The sequence below is a fragment of the Dipteris shenzhenensis genome, chromosome 5 (genome assembly GCF_047967505.1).
Source record: "Dipteris shenzhenensis isolate YYH24624 ecotype China chromosome 5, Dip_SZ_1.0, whole genome shotgun sequence".
Lineage (NCBI taxonomy): Eukaryota > Viridiplantae > Streptophyta > Polypodiopsida > Gleicheniales > Dipteridaceae > Dipteris > Dipteris shenzhenensis.
Window position 1 is genome coordinate 44,954,470 of NC_141600.1, and position 18,912 is coordinate 44,973,381.

The following is an 18,912-nucleotide window of genomic DNA, read 5'->3' on the forward strand; positions in this document are numbered from 1 at the left end:
CCCCGAGCTCCCTTTTAGGTGCTTCCTTTTCTTCTTTGTTACCTTCAGTTTTCTCCTTATTGCTTCTGACTGTATTCTGATCACTATCCAAACTAGTCATGCTAGGTGTCAAAATTTCCTTCTCATGGTGTCACTTTGGGCAGCCTCTTCTTGAAACTAAACTTGTTTTTGCTTTATTTGCTTGGTTTTGGCCATTCTAGCATTACCTTTATCAGTGTCATTATCTTCCTTCATCGGATCTACATCTAACTACTATCGAACTGTGTTCTGACCGTTCTCCCTTGACTGTCGAAACTATGTCGGATCCTTGTTTCCTTTTCTGGACTCCTTTCCTATGTCTTTCTTTGCTTCACTTGCTTTGTATATAGCCCTTAAGGCTTCATCTCTAACTTCTTGCTGTTCTTCCCAATCCACCATTTGTTTCGGATCAAATTCCAGTGGATGTTTTGTTTGAATTTAAGCCTTAGCCCCCGCTCTTGTAATTACTAATGCCTTAACATTTGGCTGAACCATGGACACCTCAGCTTCCTTTTGACGTTCTGAGCAATCACACTCACATTCAAAATACTCAGTATCATGCTGACCATGAATCTTTGTGACTACTCTAGTAGTTTCCTCTCGGAAGATCTCTTTAGACTCCTCCACAACTGTCTCCAAAATGACCACATTTACCCCTGCTGGTGGTTGTGGTGGAGGGTTTGCATTTAGTCTGTGAGTGAAATTCACAATGGGTATGCCTCTTTTATTTCTATGTTTGCACCATAGTTCACACTGAGTACCTTGATGATGCCCATCCTCAAGCCCACAATACGTGCATGCTTAACTATTTTCTCTTTGCTGCATATTCTAGTTCTAGTTCTGTTGTCTTCTAGGTGTTGCATTGTTATATCTTGGGTTAGCTTGTGCTCCCACTTGATTAATTGCTATTGATTGGGTAGCTTGTGTTGCTAGCTGCAGATGAGGAGGTAACCTCCCCCTATAACTTGGATTATACCAACACTTTTCTTAATCATGATTATCTTTCCCACAGTAGTCACATGGTACCTTTTCTTTCTTTGATTCTACTCCTATACTTTTCAGTTGTTGTTCCTTAATTATCTTCTCAAGTTTAGAGTCTCCTTTAGGACTCCTTGACTCATTTTCCTTGGTTTTTCCCTTTGTTTTGGGCTTCTTGTCTTTTCCTTTTTTCTTCCTCTTCTTTCCTTCTCCTTCCTCATTTGAATCTTTATCAAAACTCTCATCTTCTAAACTATCACTCTCCTCACTATCGGAGTCAAAGTCATCCTCTTCTTCTCATTCTGAATCAGAGTCATTGTGGCTTTTCTTCTTTACCTTTTTTTCTTTGTTCTTTGATGCTCCAGATCTTCTTTTTGCCCTTTGAGTAGCTTCCACTAAGTTATCAAAATTATTTGCTCTAGCAAGTCGGTCATGGCCTACTACCATGGTCTGCAAACAACACAAACAAATTTCTCCAGGCTACAACACAAACTCGTGCTGCTATGTACGATCCATAGGTCGTTCTGATTAAGACTTCTAATGGTGACTTCGAGGTTAGGCTTGGATTTTCTTCCTCTGCTTCTAAATACTCTGAACTCTAAGTAGAATCCGTAGAGGATCCTTCTCTGCTTGAAACATAGTCGACGTCCTCACTACTTTCACCATCTTGTTGTTGTTGTTGGGTATTGGTTTGACTCGAGACTTTGGACCTGACCCTTGCCCTTGTAAAATAAGTGTGACCTCTTTGGGTAGGAGTCTCCTATATTTCTGTGTCCGACATTCACCACCTGATGCTCCATGAAGGTAATGATCACACCTGATCCTCCATGAAGGTAATGATCCATGAAGGAGTCTCCTGTTCTCCTGTGTCCGACATTCACCACCTGATCCTACATCGAGCTTCAGTCAAAACTTTGGTCTTCTTCACATGCTATCTTTCTCATTGCTTGCTTGTAGATTGTTCTGTACTTTATGACCATAGGCTTCTTGCTTTCGATCGTCTTCTTCCAGAATAGGAAGAACTTCTTCCTTCTTCAATTGTGCCCATCTGTCTTTCTTGCATTATCATTATCCTTTGACAATTGCATCATGATCTTCACCAACAGTTGATTCACACTTTCTGCTTGCCCATTCCCTTAAGGGATACAAGCCTTCCTTCTCTTCATCTTGGTCTCTTGCCTCATCAAATTGCTATCTCTTTCATCCATGTCACTCATGCCTTCCCGACACAGTATTAAACTTCCTTGATTCCTTCCATCGGATAAGCTCTTCTTAATTCAAACCAACTACAGGATCGCCAAAAGTGTTTAGGTTGGTTTTACCCAGAGCACTTAGAAATACATTTTATCTTAAGTAGATACTTCCATGAAGAACTCTAACACAGAGTCGGAGTACAATCTGATACAAGTCGAAACAAATTGCAACTCAAAAATACATTGTAGACAGTAGATACAAAGTAGAAAATGATCTCCGTTCATTTATCATTGTCAATTTATAGCAAAAGATTATAGTAGAATTGATAGACAAAACATCATTGCAATCCAATTCTCAGAGTTCTATTCTATTCACAAGACTCTCTAGCACGAGTTTAGTAGTTACATGCATATAACTAAATAACTACTTTAGGGCGTTGACCATAACAACCAACCCCTCGAGATATTTTTTAGTACTAGAGTTAACTATAGGTACCTAGTTACCCCTAACACTTGTGTAGATATCTCCCATGGAGATTACACAAAGGCTTTGGAACTTGGAACAATCTCAGAAGCGAAGTGAGCCAGTAAAGAAAGGCCCCAATAGCAACTTCTAGATGGCACTACGAGCAGGAAAGTTGGCTCTCAAAGGCTCCCCCTTTTGCCTTACTGAGTCGATGCCTTCTCCCTTTTCCTTTCTCCTTTTTCCTTTCTAATTTTTTATTTGAATCAGTTTTTCTCCACTTCCAATAGTAGCATGGCTGTCCATAAACTATAAACCAAATACTATTTCAGTCTACTCCACTTGCTCTATCGAGGAAGGTATACTTCTCGACTCCATTTTGCAGGGATTTAATAAAAATATGTACTTTTCGATTAAAGATCATGGCCTAATGCCCTAAATGCAAAAAACATGGTTCTTTACACCGGTTGTCAGTCAAAAGAATACTATGTAGTGTATGCGAAAAATCAGCCACATCTCAATCCAAGGGTAAAGTCCACAAAAGTGCAATTAAGGTGGGAAAGGGCTTGAACAGTGTTATCATTCAGAGTAGCTCAGATGAAGAGACTGCTATGGTCTCCACATCCACATCTTTGGGACCCTAGATCCTACTGGACTATGGCTTGAGGAAAAGAATAGGGTAAATGAATCAAATCCATGTAGATGGGACTTAAGCCCAACCATCTAGAATGACTACCCTAACCCTTCAACAATAGAGAACCAACACCTTGCTAAGGCACAATAATTAGTTTATGAGTGTCAAGAAAGTTCGAGCAACAACTCAAGACTAACAAGGGCATGGACACCACCCATTCAAACCATCAGTCCCTAAAAAGAGATCCCAAACCCTTGCCTACCCTAGAAAAGGTGGATGAGATATCTCAAATAACACATCAATGGGATGATTTCTCTTATGCAATAATAAGTTTGAAGAAGATCCTAGTTGGCAGGAGGCTACAAACAAGGACCCTATGTCCTTTTATGGGTTTGAAGAACCATATGTTGAAGATCAAGAACTAATTGATCGACCTCATGATGTGGTAGGGCTCACCGCATTCTTGTCCACAGAGGTGAAAATGCCTATATTAGCCTATTAAGAGGGAACCCCATCCTTTGGACAGATCACTATGATTGGATGAATGGATAAATGGTCACCTCGGTGGAATTCACCACTAAGGTAGTTGAAGCTCCTGTAGAAGATCCATATTTTTTAAAGATACCGCTCAACAAGTTGGGCCAATACTTTGAGAGTGATGATGCAAATTCTATGATCCTAAATTTTTGCCAAAATAAAAAGGCCACATCAATACTAGATGGCTAAGTGGGTGCTTACATTGTCACTAAGTAGTACTAGGCTAAATGGGGAAAGCCCAAAATGGAAAGCACCAACTTGATCATAAAATTAGCCAATTGTGCAATAGCACAGCCAGTGGGATTCCTAAAGGACAAAATGATCAAGTCGTTTGGTCTTACCTATCGTGTTTGGTTTGTTATGATGGATTTCCATGGGCAGCCAGATGGCTATGATGTCATCTTAGGGAGACATTTTATGCACGCTGTAGGTCTAGTCCATGACTAGGCTTCTAATAGAATCTATCTATGCAAGGGTGAATACATTGTGAGGGTTGACCTACAAACATGGAAAGCCCACCCCATGACAAAAAACTTATTTGCAGCCGAGTCAGACAGCCGAGTCAGACACTATGCAAAGAACCACCCCCATTAATGTGTTCCAAGCCTATAACAAGAAGGACATGGGAGAGGGCCAGGATGAACATTAGTATGCTCCACTACGAGAACCCAAATTCTCTCGAAAATTGATGTATATCCTAGCAACCTTAGACGTGGTCAAAAAGACAGGAACAAAAATGGTGGCCTATGACCCAAAGGTGCCAGGGACTGTAGTTGCCCTAAACATGATAAACATCTTAAAGGCACCAACACATGATCAAGGGGTAGGGAAGGTGAAGACGGATCTTCACTGGTTGAGATATGTGGGTACTATTAGAGCACACCACAAGTTCTCATCTAATTGGGGAGGTAGATTGGATAGAATTAAGACCCCCATTGGATCCCTTAAAGCATAGGAAGCCCCTCTTGTCAAGGTTAAGCCCCCCGCTGAAGAGAAACCACCCCAGAATAGCAAAGCTTCAAGGTTCAAAGGCCCTAAGACCTCATATAAGGAGAAGCATCCCAGTCCAAAAGCCATGGAGGATGATGGTGAGTTCAACATGGAATAGTTGATATACTTTGTAAGTCGTCAACTAAATGATGTTGACATTAATTATACCAAGAAGGAGCAAGAAGGACTTGCCTTGGTATATGCCATTAAAAAATTTAGGCATTACTTGTTGGTAAACAAGTTTGTCTTCTTTATAGATCACCCAGATCTCCTTTATCTGGTTAATAAGCCATGCATGACTGGATGCATCACATGGTAGATGCTCAAATTTTAGAGTTATATTTCACAGTTGCTATAAGGAAGGGACAAATGCATTTTATGGACTGATCACATGTCCCATATTCCAAATGGTGATAGGAATCAAAGATGATCTCCCAGATGCCCCAATGTTCCTACTTGACCTAGTTTCAGCATGGGCCCAAGAGATTGGACACTTCTTATCCAATGGATTCCCTCATGACAAGGCCCTCAATAAAGATAGAACCAAGAAACTGAGCAAGGATGCAACCCCATATCAATTAATAGCCAGACAACTCTACTGGTTGGGTAAGGATGGCATAATGCACCGATGAGTCTGAGAAGATGATTTTTTGGAAATTTGGATAAATCTCATTCGAGCATTGGAAGCGGTCACTTTGCTAGAGAACTTACGGTCCATAAGGTATTGAAAGTTGGATTATGGTGGCCTTTTGCAAATGCTACCAAGCTCGTTAAGCATTATTATCTCTTCCAAACAATATCTATACCGCAGAGATTGCACGCCTCTGACAAGAGTCCTTGTTACAAACCAGCCCCTTTGAGAAGTAGGGTATTGATTTTGTAAGTCCAATTGGTCCAACCACAAAAGGGACCCGTGCCCATTATATTATAGTAGCCACATTTTATTTTACCAAGTTGGAAGAGAGGCCAAGGCTACATTGAAGTGAATGCAATTGCTATTGAGAGTTGTGGTGCCATGAGCACATAGATTAAAGGGCTAAGGTATGATATAGGAAAGAATTAAAGTAGCCACCCTAGGATGTGGACTACAAGATGTGGAGATGTGGATTGAGGATATCCACAAGGAGAGATGTGGATGAGAGGATCCCACATGGTTTGACTATTCTAAATGCTCTCTCTATATAAGAAGCCTATCATGTATTGTTGAGTACACACATTGCAAGAGATAGATTTGCTATCTCCTCTCATGTCTTATTTAGTGTGCTTTGAGCCACCTTAGTTTTTCCACTGATCTTGTGTGCACTAGGTTTAGCATGATCCTACATTCTTTTGACATGGTATCAGAGCCCAGGTTAGCTAAGTCTAGAGTAGTTTTAGATGTAGTTGAGAATGCTTTGTGAGACTTCTTGAGTGTTGCCTTGAGAGAGAGAGAGAGAGAGATAGGTCTCCGTGTTATTGTTCATTTAGTTACTTTGCTAGGCTTGCTCTAAAGAGACTCCTATCTACAGCAGCTTGCAGTAGAGAACATCTCCAAATGCAACCAGAGAAGCCAGGGACCCATTTGAATCTCTTTGTTTTGCCAGCTGACTGCAGTTGAGGATTGCAAAGTAATAGAAGCTCACCAGCAACCTCTTCAAACATGCTCACGCGACTTCAACGCAATGCTTAGATGCAACATCACTCTACTATGCTTTTCACAGGCTCTTGCAAAGACTTGGCCATAGCGACTCGAAATAGCCTTGCCTCTCCTTCCACGATGGACTACACTTAGCTACGGGCTAGCTCCAAGGCCATGAACCGTGATTTGCAAGCTCCCACAACTCTATCACAGCTCTAAGCATAGGCATCCTCAGCCTTCATGCACGCCGACCAGTGATGCCTCATCTCACTACTGCAGATCTAAATGGTGCCACGAGCTGCCTCTGTTGTAGGTGGCAAATAAGCCCCTGCATCTCTAAATGATAGCAGCAACTCGGAGCTCTTCTACGGCTCCATGGATCTCTCCATCCATAGCGACTCAGCGTCCTAGCTCCAAGCGCATCCAGTAGCTCCGAACCTTCAAGGCGGCTTCTACAAGCCTCCAAAGGCAAGAAGCAATGACTCGACCCTAGTGCATCTCCTCCAAGACCATCTTCTCTCCATTGCTAGCCCGCTATGAGCCCCCAGGGGATTCAGAAGGGGAACCTTACGATACCACGTGAGTGTACACTAGGGGGGTTTTTTGCAAATGATGCATAAGCTTATACATTAGGGGTGGGGGCCCTTTTATGTTTTGGCCAATCTTAAATTTAAGTTAGGGGGGTGGGAAGAGGGGGGGGGGGGGGACTAATCTTTACCCTAGATGTAGACCCAATGTAGAAATGACACACAAATACTCATTTGATAAGTCAGTCACTGGGTGTTCATGAACTAAGCCCAAAACTAACACTAGGTCTCCTTCATTGATGGTGATTCTTATTGTTAATTATGGTAATCAAAGAACTAATCGTGGCTAATTAAAGGGGCTAACGTTTAGAGAAAATAAGAGAAAAGGCTATGGAAAAAGGTGTAAGAAATGTTCCATAGTAATGCATTCCTACAAACAAATTAAGCATAACATGGCCACATGAACACCACCACACCCACACCTATACCCTCTCACTCTTTCACTCTTTGATTTTGACCACAAGCTGGTTCTCCTAAGTTGTCCTTATTCTCTTTTGGCATTTGTAAATATTCACTCTATCTTTCTAGTACACTTTGCTTTGCACACTTTGCAAAATTGCCCAATCAGACTATCTATTAGAGGATTAAATAAAAAATGGAGTAATGGAAGGCTACATGGAGTGGGCATGGAGTCCCAATGTTGTAGATCCAAGAAATGGGTTTTAAGGGTGGTTCAAATTAAGGAACTTGATATCCAATCTTGTAAGTCATGATATAAACAGTCTTTCATAATATAAAATAAATATATCATTAAATCACTCTCTATGGATCAGTGGCAGTGAACTTAATAACTAAGGAAACCATGATAGATTTGGGCTTGGAAAAGATGTTATAAAGTAATTAGGTTAGTTGGCTTGCCAACAAAAGTAGAAATTAATTGCCCTCCCAAGTATGTGCACACATGATGGCCACCATCGGAAACATCTCAAAGAGTAGCATCTAAGTATGCCAAGCTTGACAAGTTTTGAGCTAATTTGCCAAATATTATCCATGCCTACCTTTTTGAGAGAATACTCAAGTGAAATTATTTCGGGGCCCCAAAATGAGCCCCAAATGTCCATAATAGATAGGGTCCAAGCTTATAGTGTGCTTGTCCCTTATAGCTTACCTGTAACTATGAAGTAATTTTTTTGGGAAAATTACAAAGGTAGTTGATCAGTGGTCACAAAATTACAAAGGTAGTTGATCAATAATTACAAAATTACAAAGGTAGTTGATCAGTAATTACAAAATTACAAAGCCATCATTAAGAGACAATAGTCGAGGCACCATAAAGTCTACACTTGCTTTGTAGACTTTTGTAAGGCATTTGATACGGTCCCATGTTCCCACCTAAGCAAGAGGTTATAAGAGTTGTAGCTCTCAAAGATCTCACCAAACTGGCTCATGCACGTGGCAGGATTCTCGTTTCGGCCACACAGAATCGATAGTCTCATTCCAGTACTTGGAAGCTTGGATGGATCCCCACTAGCTCTAGTAACTCTCGAGTGTTTTCTTAACCATGGTGAAATGGAGCAAATTGGGAGCAAATTTTATCCCCAAAATTGGATGGGGGAAATGGGGAAGCGAGGGAAAATGGGTTTCCACTTTTGCCCTATCTTATTGCCCTATCTTTTTCCCCTCTTTTTCTTCTGCCTCCGCTTGAACGTTCCGCCGTTGCCTTTCCATCATCGTCCCCTCCGAATAGTCTTGCTCGCCCTCTCGCAACAATCGCTTGTCTTGCTCGAATCCTTCTCTTAACAGTCACCCGCCTCCCTCCATGTTTCCGAATGGACGTCACCAGCGTAGAATCTAGGTAACACGGCTCGAGCTAAGACTCAATGTCACGGTAACCCGCCTCCCTCCATGTCTTATGCTCAATCACTAGAGAAAGCTTGAAAGGGTCTTCTCGATGCTTGTTTTTTAGTTCGCTTGGTTCTTGGTATTTATGGTGTGTGTTTTTTGTTTTTCGTTTTCCTTTGTAATCTCGCTTTCGGTTTGGTTTTTGAGATATCGTCTCCCTTTTTTGGTGGCTGCTTCTTTGGTTAGGAAAATGTATGGCCTGATGTACGTTGGTTGTCTGGCAATTTCAACTTCAAAGAACACTTGCGACACCACAAAGGCACTTGCCGGACATTTTTGACGGGCAAGAAGTAGCATACATTAAAAGGCAGGGCTTCGATGCAGTGGTATGCAGTGATCTAGTTTGGATCAAAGCTGCGGGTAGAGGCGATACCAACTAGCAGCATGATTACAAAGAGCATGGGTTCGGCTGCAAACTGGGGCTCCTCCGAAGCTTGCGACGACAAAACCCAACAGTAAAATTACCTAGCCGTGGTTCTGTTGAAGGTACTTTGGGCTCCTGTTCATCATGCTTAGTCGTGTTATGTAACTTTCTTTTAAGTGTTTCGTAGGTGTTTTGTGTATGTTTGTAGTGTCTCTAAAGAGTCGTGCGTTAAGGTTATTATAAATGTATTATTTGACTTACGAAGTTTTATAAGGTTTACTTTACAATAGGTTTTGCACTGGGATAATAACTTTCTTAAAACTATACAAAAGATAGATACAATGCTTTTGAAGTTGTCCTCTGTCTCTTTGTAGAGGCAAGTGATGTATAAAAAAATACACAGCTTGCTGATAAAACAGCCCATACCAGAAACTATTGATTGGCAGATTACATGTTGGCCGACACTTTCTGATATCTAGGAGCTAATCATTATAAACTAGAATCGCCAATTACCATAGTCAATGTTCCCCAGTTGCAGTGAGTACAGGTTTGAACTAAAGAACGAAAGCTACAAGATCACAGTCCAGCAGACGTACAAGCATCTCAGGACTCTTTACTCTGTGGTCCAGCTTTGCTCAACAATTTCACGGACCCTTCTGTTGTACTCTCGACGGTTCTCGCTATACATGCGAGCAGCCGAGTTGGCTGGGGAATTTGGGTTTGGATCACACAATAACGACTGCATAAATAGCCACGAAAGTGCATCAACACAATTTTTACATTGAAGTGTTCTTTATAGAAATTAAAATAGTCTTGAAAAAATAGTCTTGCAGAAAGCAGTAAGATATAGCCCCTAGGCAACAAGAAATACCCTCCTGGCATTCAACCGCAAGAAGGAGCTAAATATGGGTTACCTACCTGGATAGATGTTAGGATAGCTATCACATCATAAATTGGACTCCACTGATTTTGTAATATATCCAAGCAAATGCTTCCATCAGCATAAACTGCAGCACAGGGCGAGAAGTCATTGTTCAAGGGTGATGAATTTATTCCCTGACTGGAAAAGCAGTTAGGATGCAAATTCACTCTTATAAAACTGTTTATCACTAGCTCTGTAACCCATAGGCGAGATACATATAAGGTAACTGGTTAAAAGCTTACTATTTGGATGGAACATCTTTGAGACAAATCTCCAGTAGCGCTTCCGGGAAGGGGTAGACATGGTGAGGAAGAATGATGAGATCTGGGCAGAGCACAGATCCAAAGCAAAAGAGAAGAACAAGATTCCACCACAGCCAGTGAGAAGAAGAAGCCTTTTCTGTATTTGTACTCTGCCCTGATTGCGCGGTGACCTTCATTAATCCCATCGTCATCATCAATTTATATACCTTTAGTGCTCCTCAATTCCTTTACTTTACAATAGGTTTTGCTGCTACTGCAAATAATGCATTGAGAAGGCCTATGTTTCTACTTCAACTCACATGTTTTTGATTGGAATTTGTTTACAGGTGCTGTAATTTGTTACTAGTTGCTAGAGTAGCTATAAGCTTCAAAAGGAGATTGCTGGCTTGAAGCAGCTCTGATTCTTCCATACTTTGCTCCAGGTTTTATGTCCATTTCATCCTTCATTTTGAACATGTTAATGATGGTTTTGCTGTAATTTTCTCCTCATTTTCTTTACTTTACAACAGGTTTTTCTGTCCATTTGAGATTATCTTATTGGGCACCTTTTTTGTTATCTAGCCCTTTTATAGGAGCATGGAGAGGCATGATATTGTGATTGTGTTAGATGAGGGTGTGGCTGAAAATCATGTGTTGGGATATGTTCATCTTAAAACCGGTGGTACCTACAAGGACTTGAGAGAAGAGATCATCCTTGATAATCTCATCATAGATGAGTTTATATTTTTGGGAGGATCTAGGAAAATTCCAATAGGGGCCAAGCAAGAGGAGAGATGGATAGTTGATGTTGCAGAAGTAACCATCCAATTGAAAAGCGAATATGATACACAAGGCAAACGCCAAAAAGTGGACTCAGTTGGAGATAGCAATAAAATGCAGCCAAAGTGTACAGTGTCTCTAGATTTATGTATGCATGATCTTGCTCAAGGGTGTGAGAGGTACAATATGGTGGATGATTCGACTACGTGTGGTAGTGTTTCTAAGAATCGATTGAAGAGTCACCTTGCAACACCATCTGAGGTCAAAAAATGGCAGAGGGAGATTAAGATAGCCAAAGAAAAGTTAAGAGCAAAAGGCCGACATGATAGATTTGAGCTCATGTCAAAGGACAAGGATGGTAAAGCATTGTTTCATATTTGGTGTGAGGAGTGTGATTGCTCTTATGGTCAAGGGGGTCCTGACACTTTGTATAACTACACACACTCACACATCAACTCAGCATCCCATATGAGGATTATTGGGTTATGTGAGCAAGAGAGCCATAGAAAAGACAGCCTTGATTCATTGGATGACATTATGGAATTAGGAAAAGAAAAAGTAAATGAAGCAATGTTGGAGGTTTCAACCTTTGCAAGTGAGAGTAATGTGGTGTTTCAACTAGTAAAAGAGACTATTGGAGATTATAGCACTCTATCAAAAGTCTATATAAGCTGCATGCTAGATAACAAGTGGATACCACTATTTCCAAAGACAGGATCTCTACGACAATGCATGATTGAGCATATGAAATCCAAGCTACATATCACAAAGGCTAGTGGCATTGATTCTAGTAATCAAGTGAAGAGGGCTGGTGGTCGCCCATCCAAGGTGACAATTATAGATAAGAAGCAAAGAGATCTAAGTGGTTTTTTCAAGAAATGTTCTACTAAAGGTAAAACTCACATGTTCTAGCTGTGTTTTCCATCAGCTTTGTATTTTCCAAGTGAACATTTTTTCTTATGCTCTATTGTAATGTTTTCTTATAGATAATGACACCTTGCAAACTGCCAATGCATCACGAAAGCCATCAGGTATTTCTCATATGCTTCTATTTTCAATCATTATTTCTGATTTTTTATAGAGATGTTAGGTGTAGCTAGTCATATGGCTTTTGGCTCTCTCTCCATTAGACAAATTTTCAAGCTTCTATTTTCAATCACTATTTCTGTTTATTTATAGAGATGTTAGGTGTGGCTAGTCATATGGCTTTTGGCTCTCTCTCCATCAAGTCAACCTTAAACTTAACAGATTCCTTCTTTGCTCACAGAGAGTAGCTTGCTTGCAACCTTGTGTTGGGGTTTTTGGCAAGGGTCATATAACTATGATGGGAATGTGGTTGACTTGAAGCCCTTTTTGGATGATAGTAAGGGAGGTGGCAAATGGCACAATGAGCTAGCCACTAAGGCAACAATTATGATGGGGACAACAGAGTTCATTGAAATTAATGGCACTTTCCGTCATAAGGATTACAAGCGGATATGTTTGGAGGGAACATACTTTGATAATTTGCAATGTGGTGCATGTGCTACTATTCCTAAAGAACGAGACTTTCGCATGCGAGTGTATCGACAAATTCGATCTTTAGACACTCGTGGATCAAGAGACACAGGAGGTGGTAGACGGTTAGATTATTTGACTCATTTAGAGTTATTGAGAGTAGCAAAAACAAAATCCACAATGGTTCGGGTATTGAAGAAGGAGATAGCATTCACAAGAACTGAAGTTGTTGCATTGAGCATGAAGGTTAGAAGTCTTCGGGAGAGCACTATGGAAGCCATGTGAGGAAAGATGTTAGAAAATTTTGTCAAGATATAATCAATGCTCATGAGCTAGGTCTGTTTGAGGGAAAGAAGGCATTGTGGAACTTCTTTGTTGACATTTCACAAAACATTTCAAGAGTAGGTCAAGGGAAGAGATATTCCAATACAACAAAGGAATTATTTGAGACTGTCAAGATATGGGGAGGGACAAGGTTGCATAATTTCTTATCACTTAACCTTGGAGGTCCACACATGTCCACCACAATGAGGTCCACAAGAAAAGCACTTTTCTTTCGAACTGGTTTACAAGAGGATATATTTCAACATGCAAGAGAAGTTTACACTTGCCACATGATGAAGAAAGGTATACCCTTGGGTAGTGTGCCAGCTCTTCTAGCTGAGGATGAAACAGTTGTGAAAAGAATGGTGAGATGGGTGGCACGTGATGATAATTTGGTTGGCTTTTGTGGTAAAAAGCTGGAACACACTTGCATTCCAGACTTTGTCGTGCAAGTTGGTGATGGTCAAGATGGATATCTTAGAGTTGTGGATGCTTTTCAACATAATGTGATTGCTCATTATGCAAGGGTATTGATAGTGAATCCTCTTCTTGAATGCTTGCCAAAGCTAGTTCTATTGGTGCAATTGACATGTAATAGGTTTGATTCCATGTTTGTCAGAGAACAGTGGGAGAGCATTCAGCTTTCTTGGAACATTTTTCTAAGGGACGTGGTAGCTCCATTGATAGGACATGCTTCAGATGGGGATAGTAGGCGCAGAAAGTTGATGTTGCAAGATTACTCTTCTTGTCAAGGTCCTAGGTTGTGCATTCCTTGGAAGGGTTGGCCCTTTACAGCACACATCACATTTGATGGGAGTATCAGTGGTTTGCATGATCAAGACTATATTCATAATGGAAAGAAACTTATCAATCCTTTGGATAGTGCATCTAGGAGGTTGGTACTTGGTAGAGAGCTTGTGACTTTGAATCATGTAGCAATTGTATATCAATTATTCAAGGTTGATGAACATGGCTTGCAAGAAGGGGATATTGAGAGGAAGGATAGACAAAATCAGAGAGCTGCACAAAGGATTGCTACAAAGAAAGTACAAAAGTGTTTGAAGTTATTACAAGAAGGCTATGGTGCTCACCAAGAGCGGACATTGGGCACACGTATGTACTTATCAATAGTAGCATCTTACATTGATATTTTCTTATCACCTACCTTAGACTTGTATGGTCGTGTGAAAGCTGCAGGAAAGGTGTCTTTCTTTTTCAGGTATGTAGAAGTTGCTACCATTGCTATTAGTGATATATGAATAAAGGATTTTGAACATATTTCCAAGGTTTATGTGGCTAATACTCATGGTTCTTTCTATATGTAGGATTTGGCGCATGTGGATCACTAAACATGATGCATACTCTTTAAAGCAAAACTTTATCAGTAGAGAAACATTCATTGACATTCAGTTATCATGTCACTTTGTGGTTCTCTTGATAAAAACTTTTAGGGAAAAGCATCCTCACTTGCACGTACCCCTTTCTTGCACGGGATCGGATGCATGTGAGAATTTTTTCAGCAAGGTGGGTGGAATGGTTCGGAATGAAAGATGCTATGATGGCTTTGATTTGCTGAGTAGTACAGGAGCACTTAATAGAATAGCAGAGTTTCAAGCAAGTTCAATTCTTAAATTTCCAGCAGCTCATTCTAAACAAGAAAATATATGGGCTACTTTGGAAAAGGAGAATGACACTCCTTTGGCCAACCTGGGATACTATGCTTGTGTGAGTAGTGACAACCATATGGTATCTGCATTGAAAGAGGGATTATTAGAAGCAAAGGCCATAAGTGAGACACTTGGTATGCGCGATGAAACTTTTTGGAATGACTCATGGGAGGAGGGAGATCTCTTAGAACTCTTCAACCCTAATCTTGAATATGTGGATGAAGATGAATCATTGGATGATGTTCTACTTATAGATGAAGATAATCACTTTGATAGTGGTGTTCGAGGTGATCTGGATGAGGAAATTACTAGTGAAAGTGAGCTTCGTCATGTGATTGATTGTCTAATTGATGAGGAGGAGAAGGTGGCTAGTGAAATATCGCCATTTGTTGAAGTGGATGGGGAAAGCGATTTCTAAAAGCACACTTGTCAGCCAATTGAATGGAAATCCCACACTATCTAAAGATAGATTAACAAGGGTGAAAAGTGGAGTGTATTTTTCTTTGGAGAAGAAGGCAATGATTCATACAGGAACATGTCTTGGTATAGGATCTGATTGTGCACAGTATTGTTTGAAAGCACATCAATAAATGCAAACAAAAAGACAAGAGGAAAAGGAAAAGCTGGGAATACTAGTAAGGGTGCTATAAACGGCATGTGGTACCTTGGAAGGGTGGTAAGCATGAGGAGAAAGGTTGGAAATTGTCTAAAAGAGACAAGAGGCCCCTTTGATCTATTGGATAGGCCTTTGAATGTTCAAATTCATTTGTCATGGTATCAACAAGCAAAGGGATCTAGGACCTACACATATGACCTTGTTGACAACCAATGTGTGGATTTGGAATCTATAATAGCCTTGGCCAATCTCAACTATGATCGACAAACAAAGAAATACCATCTTGATGAGAATGACTACAAACTTTTCAATGAATATGTTCAAGGCAGAAAAGGTACATTTTCTATTTTTTAAATTTTTGTAAAGTTTATCCATTTTGAAGTCGTCCCTTCCCTTCCCTCCTTCCTAGTCCATTTGCAGCCCTACTGCTCCAATCTCTGATGTAGATGAAGGTAACATATGTTTTTGTTAATGTGCTTTCAATCCTTCTTATCACATAGGGATCCTAGGTTTGCAGCATGTAACTTGACAGGGAGCTTATGTTTGTTTTGCAGGATAAATTTGTTGGCAAGCTATGTGGCATGATGCAGCATTTATGAGAAGATGCCCATAGATGTGTCAATGCTAAACTTATGGATTATAGACATGGATTGTAGACATGGTTTGTCCGGGTGTTACTCTTGTTTAATTTTTAGTTTTTCTAGTAAACATTCAAGATGCATTTTATGTTTTCTACTCTATCAAATTTTGGTTTAGATTCATGGATTGTTCAGGTGTTACTCTTGTGTAACTTCATATTTGCTGCTATTAAACTTCCAAGATGCTTTTCAGCTTTCTCATTCTAGTGTTTGTTTTTTAAGGGAGAAGAAACTTGTTTGTAATCATTCTTATACGCTATATATTGGGTCTACTACAGCTTTCTAGCTTGTTCGCCCCAATAATAGTGAATGTAGTTGCTGTCTACACTATTTTGAGCAGGTTTTGAGACTGTTGCCAATTACGGGAAAGGATTTGGAGCTGTTTACCTCTGTATTTGGCAATACAACATTCAAATTAGTTCATGTTTTGCAAGTTCAGGTCTGCATTGGAAGTTCAGTGAGGTTTGTGCATTGTTTAGCCAAGCATTGGCTAGTGGGTTAATGTGATTTTGTTGGTGCAATACCATTCACAGCATGTGAATCAGTGGGCAGTTTATGCGTACATCTAAGATGGTTCAGAATCAAAATCTGAATCTAAATTCGGGAGACATGTTTGAAGTTTTGGCCTATTAAACTTCCAAGATGCTTTTCAGCTTTCTCATTCTAGTGTTTGTTTTTTAAGGGAGAAGAAACTTGTTTATGTTAGTGTGTAATCATTCTTATACACTATGTATTAGGTCTACTACAGCTTTCTAGCTTGTCCGCCCCAATAATAGTGAATGTAGTTGCTGTCTACACTATTCTGAGCAGGTTTTGAGACTGTTGCCAATTACGGGAAAGGATTTGGAGCTGTTTACCTCTGTATTTGGCAATACAACATTCAAATTAGTTCATGTTTTGCAAGTACAGGTCTGCATTGGAAGTTCAATGAGGTTTGTGCATTGTTTAGCCAAGCATTGGCTAGTGGGTTAATGTGATTTTGTTGGTGCAATACCATTCACAGCATGTGAATCAGTGGGCAGTTTATGCATACATCTAAGATGGTTCAGAATCAAAATCTGAATCTAAATTCGAGAGACGTGTTTGAAGTTTTGGCCTATTAAACTTCCAAGATGCTTTTCAGCTTTCTCATTCTAGTGTTTGTTTTTTAAGGGAGAAGAAACTTGTTTATGTTAGTGTGTAATCATTCTTATATGCTATATATTGGGTCTACTACAGCTTTCTAGCTTGTCCGTCCCAATAATAGTGAATGTAGTTGCTGTCTATACTATTTTGAGCAGGTTTTGAGGCTGTTGCCAATTATGGGAAAGGATTTAGAGCTGTTTACCTCTGTATTTGGCAATACAACATTCAAATTAGTTCATGTTTTGCAAGTACAAGTCTGCATTGGAAGTTCAGTGAGGTTTGTGCATTGTTTAGCCAAGCATTGGCTAGTGGGTTAATGTGATTTTGTTGGTGCAATACCATTCATAGCATGTGAATCAGTGGGTAGTTTATGCATACATCTAAGATGGTTCAGAATCAAAATCTGAATCTAAATTCGGGAGACGTTTGAGTTTTGGCGTGGGAGGATAAATTGGATGGAACCAAGTATTCCATGTGGAGTTTTATAGTGAATAATGTGTTAGTTGGTAAGAGTATATGGGGCTATGTTAGAGGTGATGAGGCTTGTCTTGTAGATCTAGTTATTGCTTCTACTACATCTTTGTAAGGAGGTAATGCATATGATATGCAGCTAGCTTCGATAAGGCCAGCTACACCTGTTGCTCCCATTGAGGATTAAAGGAGATGGGATTAAGGGATGCCCAGGCTATGCCACTTATAGCCTTGTCCATTAAAAGGATCATCATACCTCGTATCTGTTCCTCCAACATACTTGGAGAATATGTATTGGGCAAGGAAGGAGGCTAGGCTTACTTGAAAAGACATCTTGATAGTATTTCAAGAGCTTTACGTATGGAAATACATCGGTGGATATGTTTACTCTTTGTAGATGTACAGTCAATACGTATGCAAAATGGTATAATGTTGCCTTGGTTAGCATGTCGATGTAGGTGATTAGCATGTAATGGATGTAATGCCAACAAATGAGTGCTCTTATCATCACTATTAGGCATGAATCAAGAACATCTATTTTGATAGATGTAACTTTAACGAATGCTGTTATCATCATTATTAGGCTTGAATCAAGAATTACCATGCTAACCATGTATGGTAACAAGTGTGCGGAGGGTGTGCGGATGACAGATGGATGTTTGACAAAATATGATAGCTGTCTTATAGTCTTGTTGTTTGACAAAATAGGATAGCCGTCTTGACGTAGGTTTAAGGAAAGGGGGGGAGCACACTAGACTTTTTCTTGTACCTTATAAGCTTAAATAGGGGTGTTTTATAATCCTACATGGATCTTAAATAGGGGTTTGCCTTGAAGTTCATGCACACAGGTGACGTCCCCCTTTAATGAAGAGTGAATCCCCCGGGTATGAGCCATGCAACCTAGCTATGCTCTCCATCGACCTAGTAAAGCTTTTGCAATTGATTGAGCTTACCAAGCTCTACAGGAAACCCCTCGGTCAATCTATTTCTAGATAGGTCGAGGCTATAGAGAGATGTGCAGTACATGACTATGAGACGTGCAATTCCAAAGAGTTTCCCATCTATTATCCGTAGCCACTTCGATGCTTCACGATGGTTCTCCAATGATTGGCACCTCCAAATGACTGATTGCCAATGCCCCACTCCAAAACGGTGACACTTCAAGACAAAGGAGGAGTTAGAGAAGAGCCGCACATCATCCCTGTCTCGGCATCTTGCATCGACATTGCCATAGGTTTCCTTAGGTTCTCAAAAAGTGACACATGGCAGGTACCTTACCTGCAAGGTCACGCAACCATAGAGGCTTGGTCAAGAAATTGACACTTGGCAGATTGAAGGTAACCCAAGGTTCAAGGTAACCCAAGGTAGATTGAAGGTAACCCAAGGTTGTTGAAGTAACTAGGTTT

General features: G+C 40.3%; 2 protein-coding genes and 2 pseudogenes across 2 annotated transcripts; 3 read left to right on the forward strand and 1 right to left on the reverse strand.

The window, feature by feature from the left end:
• Positions 1-9,836: 9,836 nt before the first annotated feature.
• Positions 9,837-10,449, reverse strand: LOC147902079 (ubiquitin-conjugating enzyme E2 2-like). Its single transcript, XM_087374415.1, has 3 exons — positions 10,389-10,449; positions 10,143-10,231; positions 9,837-9,963 (listed from the first exon to the last, which is right to left on the reverse strand). The coding sequence occupies exons 1-3, from the start codon at positions 10,447-10,449 to the stop codon at positions 9,838-9,840; spliced, it is 276 nt and encodes a 91-aa protein (XP_087230541.1). The 3' UTR covers position 9,837.
• A 1,187-nt stretch (positions 10,450-11,636) lies between these two features.
• On the forward strand, positions 11,637-12,442 carry LOC147902080 (uncharacterized). Its single transcript, XM_087374416.1, has 3 exons — positions 11,637-12,060; positions 12,155-12,199; positions 12,348-12,442. Exons 1-3 carry the CDS (start codon positions 11,637-11,639, stop codon positions 12,440-12,442), a joined length of 564 nt encoding a protein of 187 aa, XP_087230542.1.
• A 142-nt stretch (positions 12,443-12,584) lies between these two features.
• On the forward strand, positions 12,585-14,248 carry LOC147902081 (uncharacterized; annotated as a pseudogene).
• A 73-nt stretch (positions 14,249-14,321) lies between these two features.
• Positions 14,322-18,219, forward strand: LOC147902082 (uncharacterized; annotated as a pseudogene).
• The last annotated feature ends 693 nt before the right edge of the window (positions 18,220-18,912 follow it).

Excerpts from the sequence above, each read along its gene's own strand:
- LOC147902079 (XM_087374415.1), bottom strand. The coding sequence starts at position 10,449 with ATGTCTACCCCTTCCCGGAAGCGCTACTGGAGATTTGTCTCAAAGATG. Across the intron at positions 10,232-10,388 it reads AAAGATGTTCCATCCAAATA|TTTATGCTGATGGAAGCATT; the intron begins GTAAGCTTTTAA and ends CCTGTGCTGCAG. Across the intron at positions 9,964-10,142 it reads CTATCCTAACATCTATCCAG|TCGTTATTGTGTGATCCAAA; the intron begins GTAGGTAACCCA and ends CTATTTATGCAG.
- LOC147902080 (XM_087374416.1), top strand. The coding sequence starts at position 11,637 with ATGAGGATTATTGGGTTATGTGAGCAAGAGAGCCATAGAAAAGACAGC. Across the intron at positions 12,061-12,154 it reads CAAGAAATGTTCTACTAAAG|ATAATGACACCTTGCAAACT; the intron begins GTAAAACTCACA and ends GTTTTCTTATAG. Across the intron at positions 12,200-12,347 it reads TGCATCACGAAAGCCATCAG|AGATGTTAGGTGTGGCTAGT; the intron begins GTATTTCTCATA and ends GTTTATTTATAG.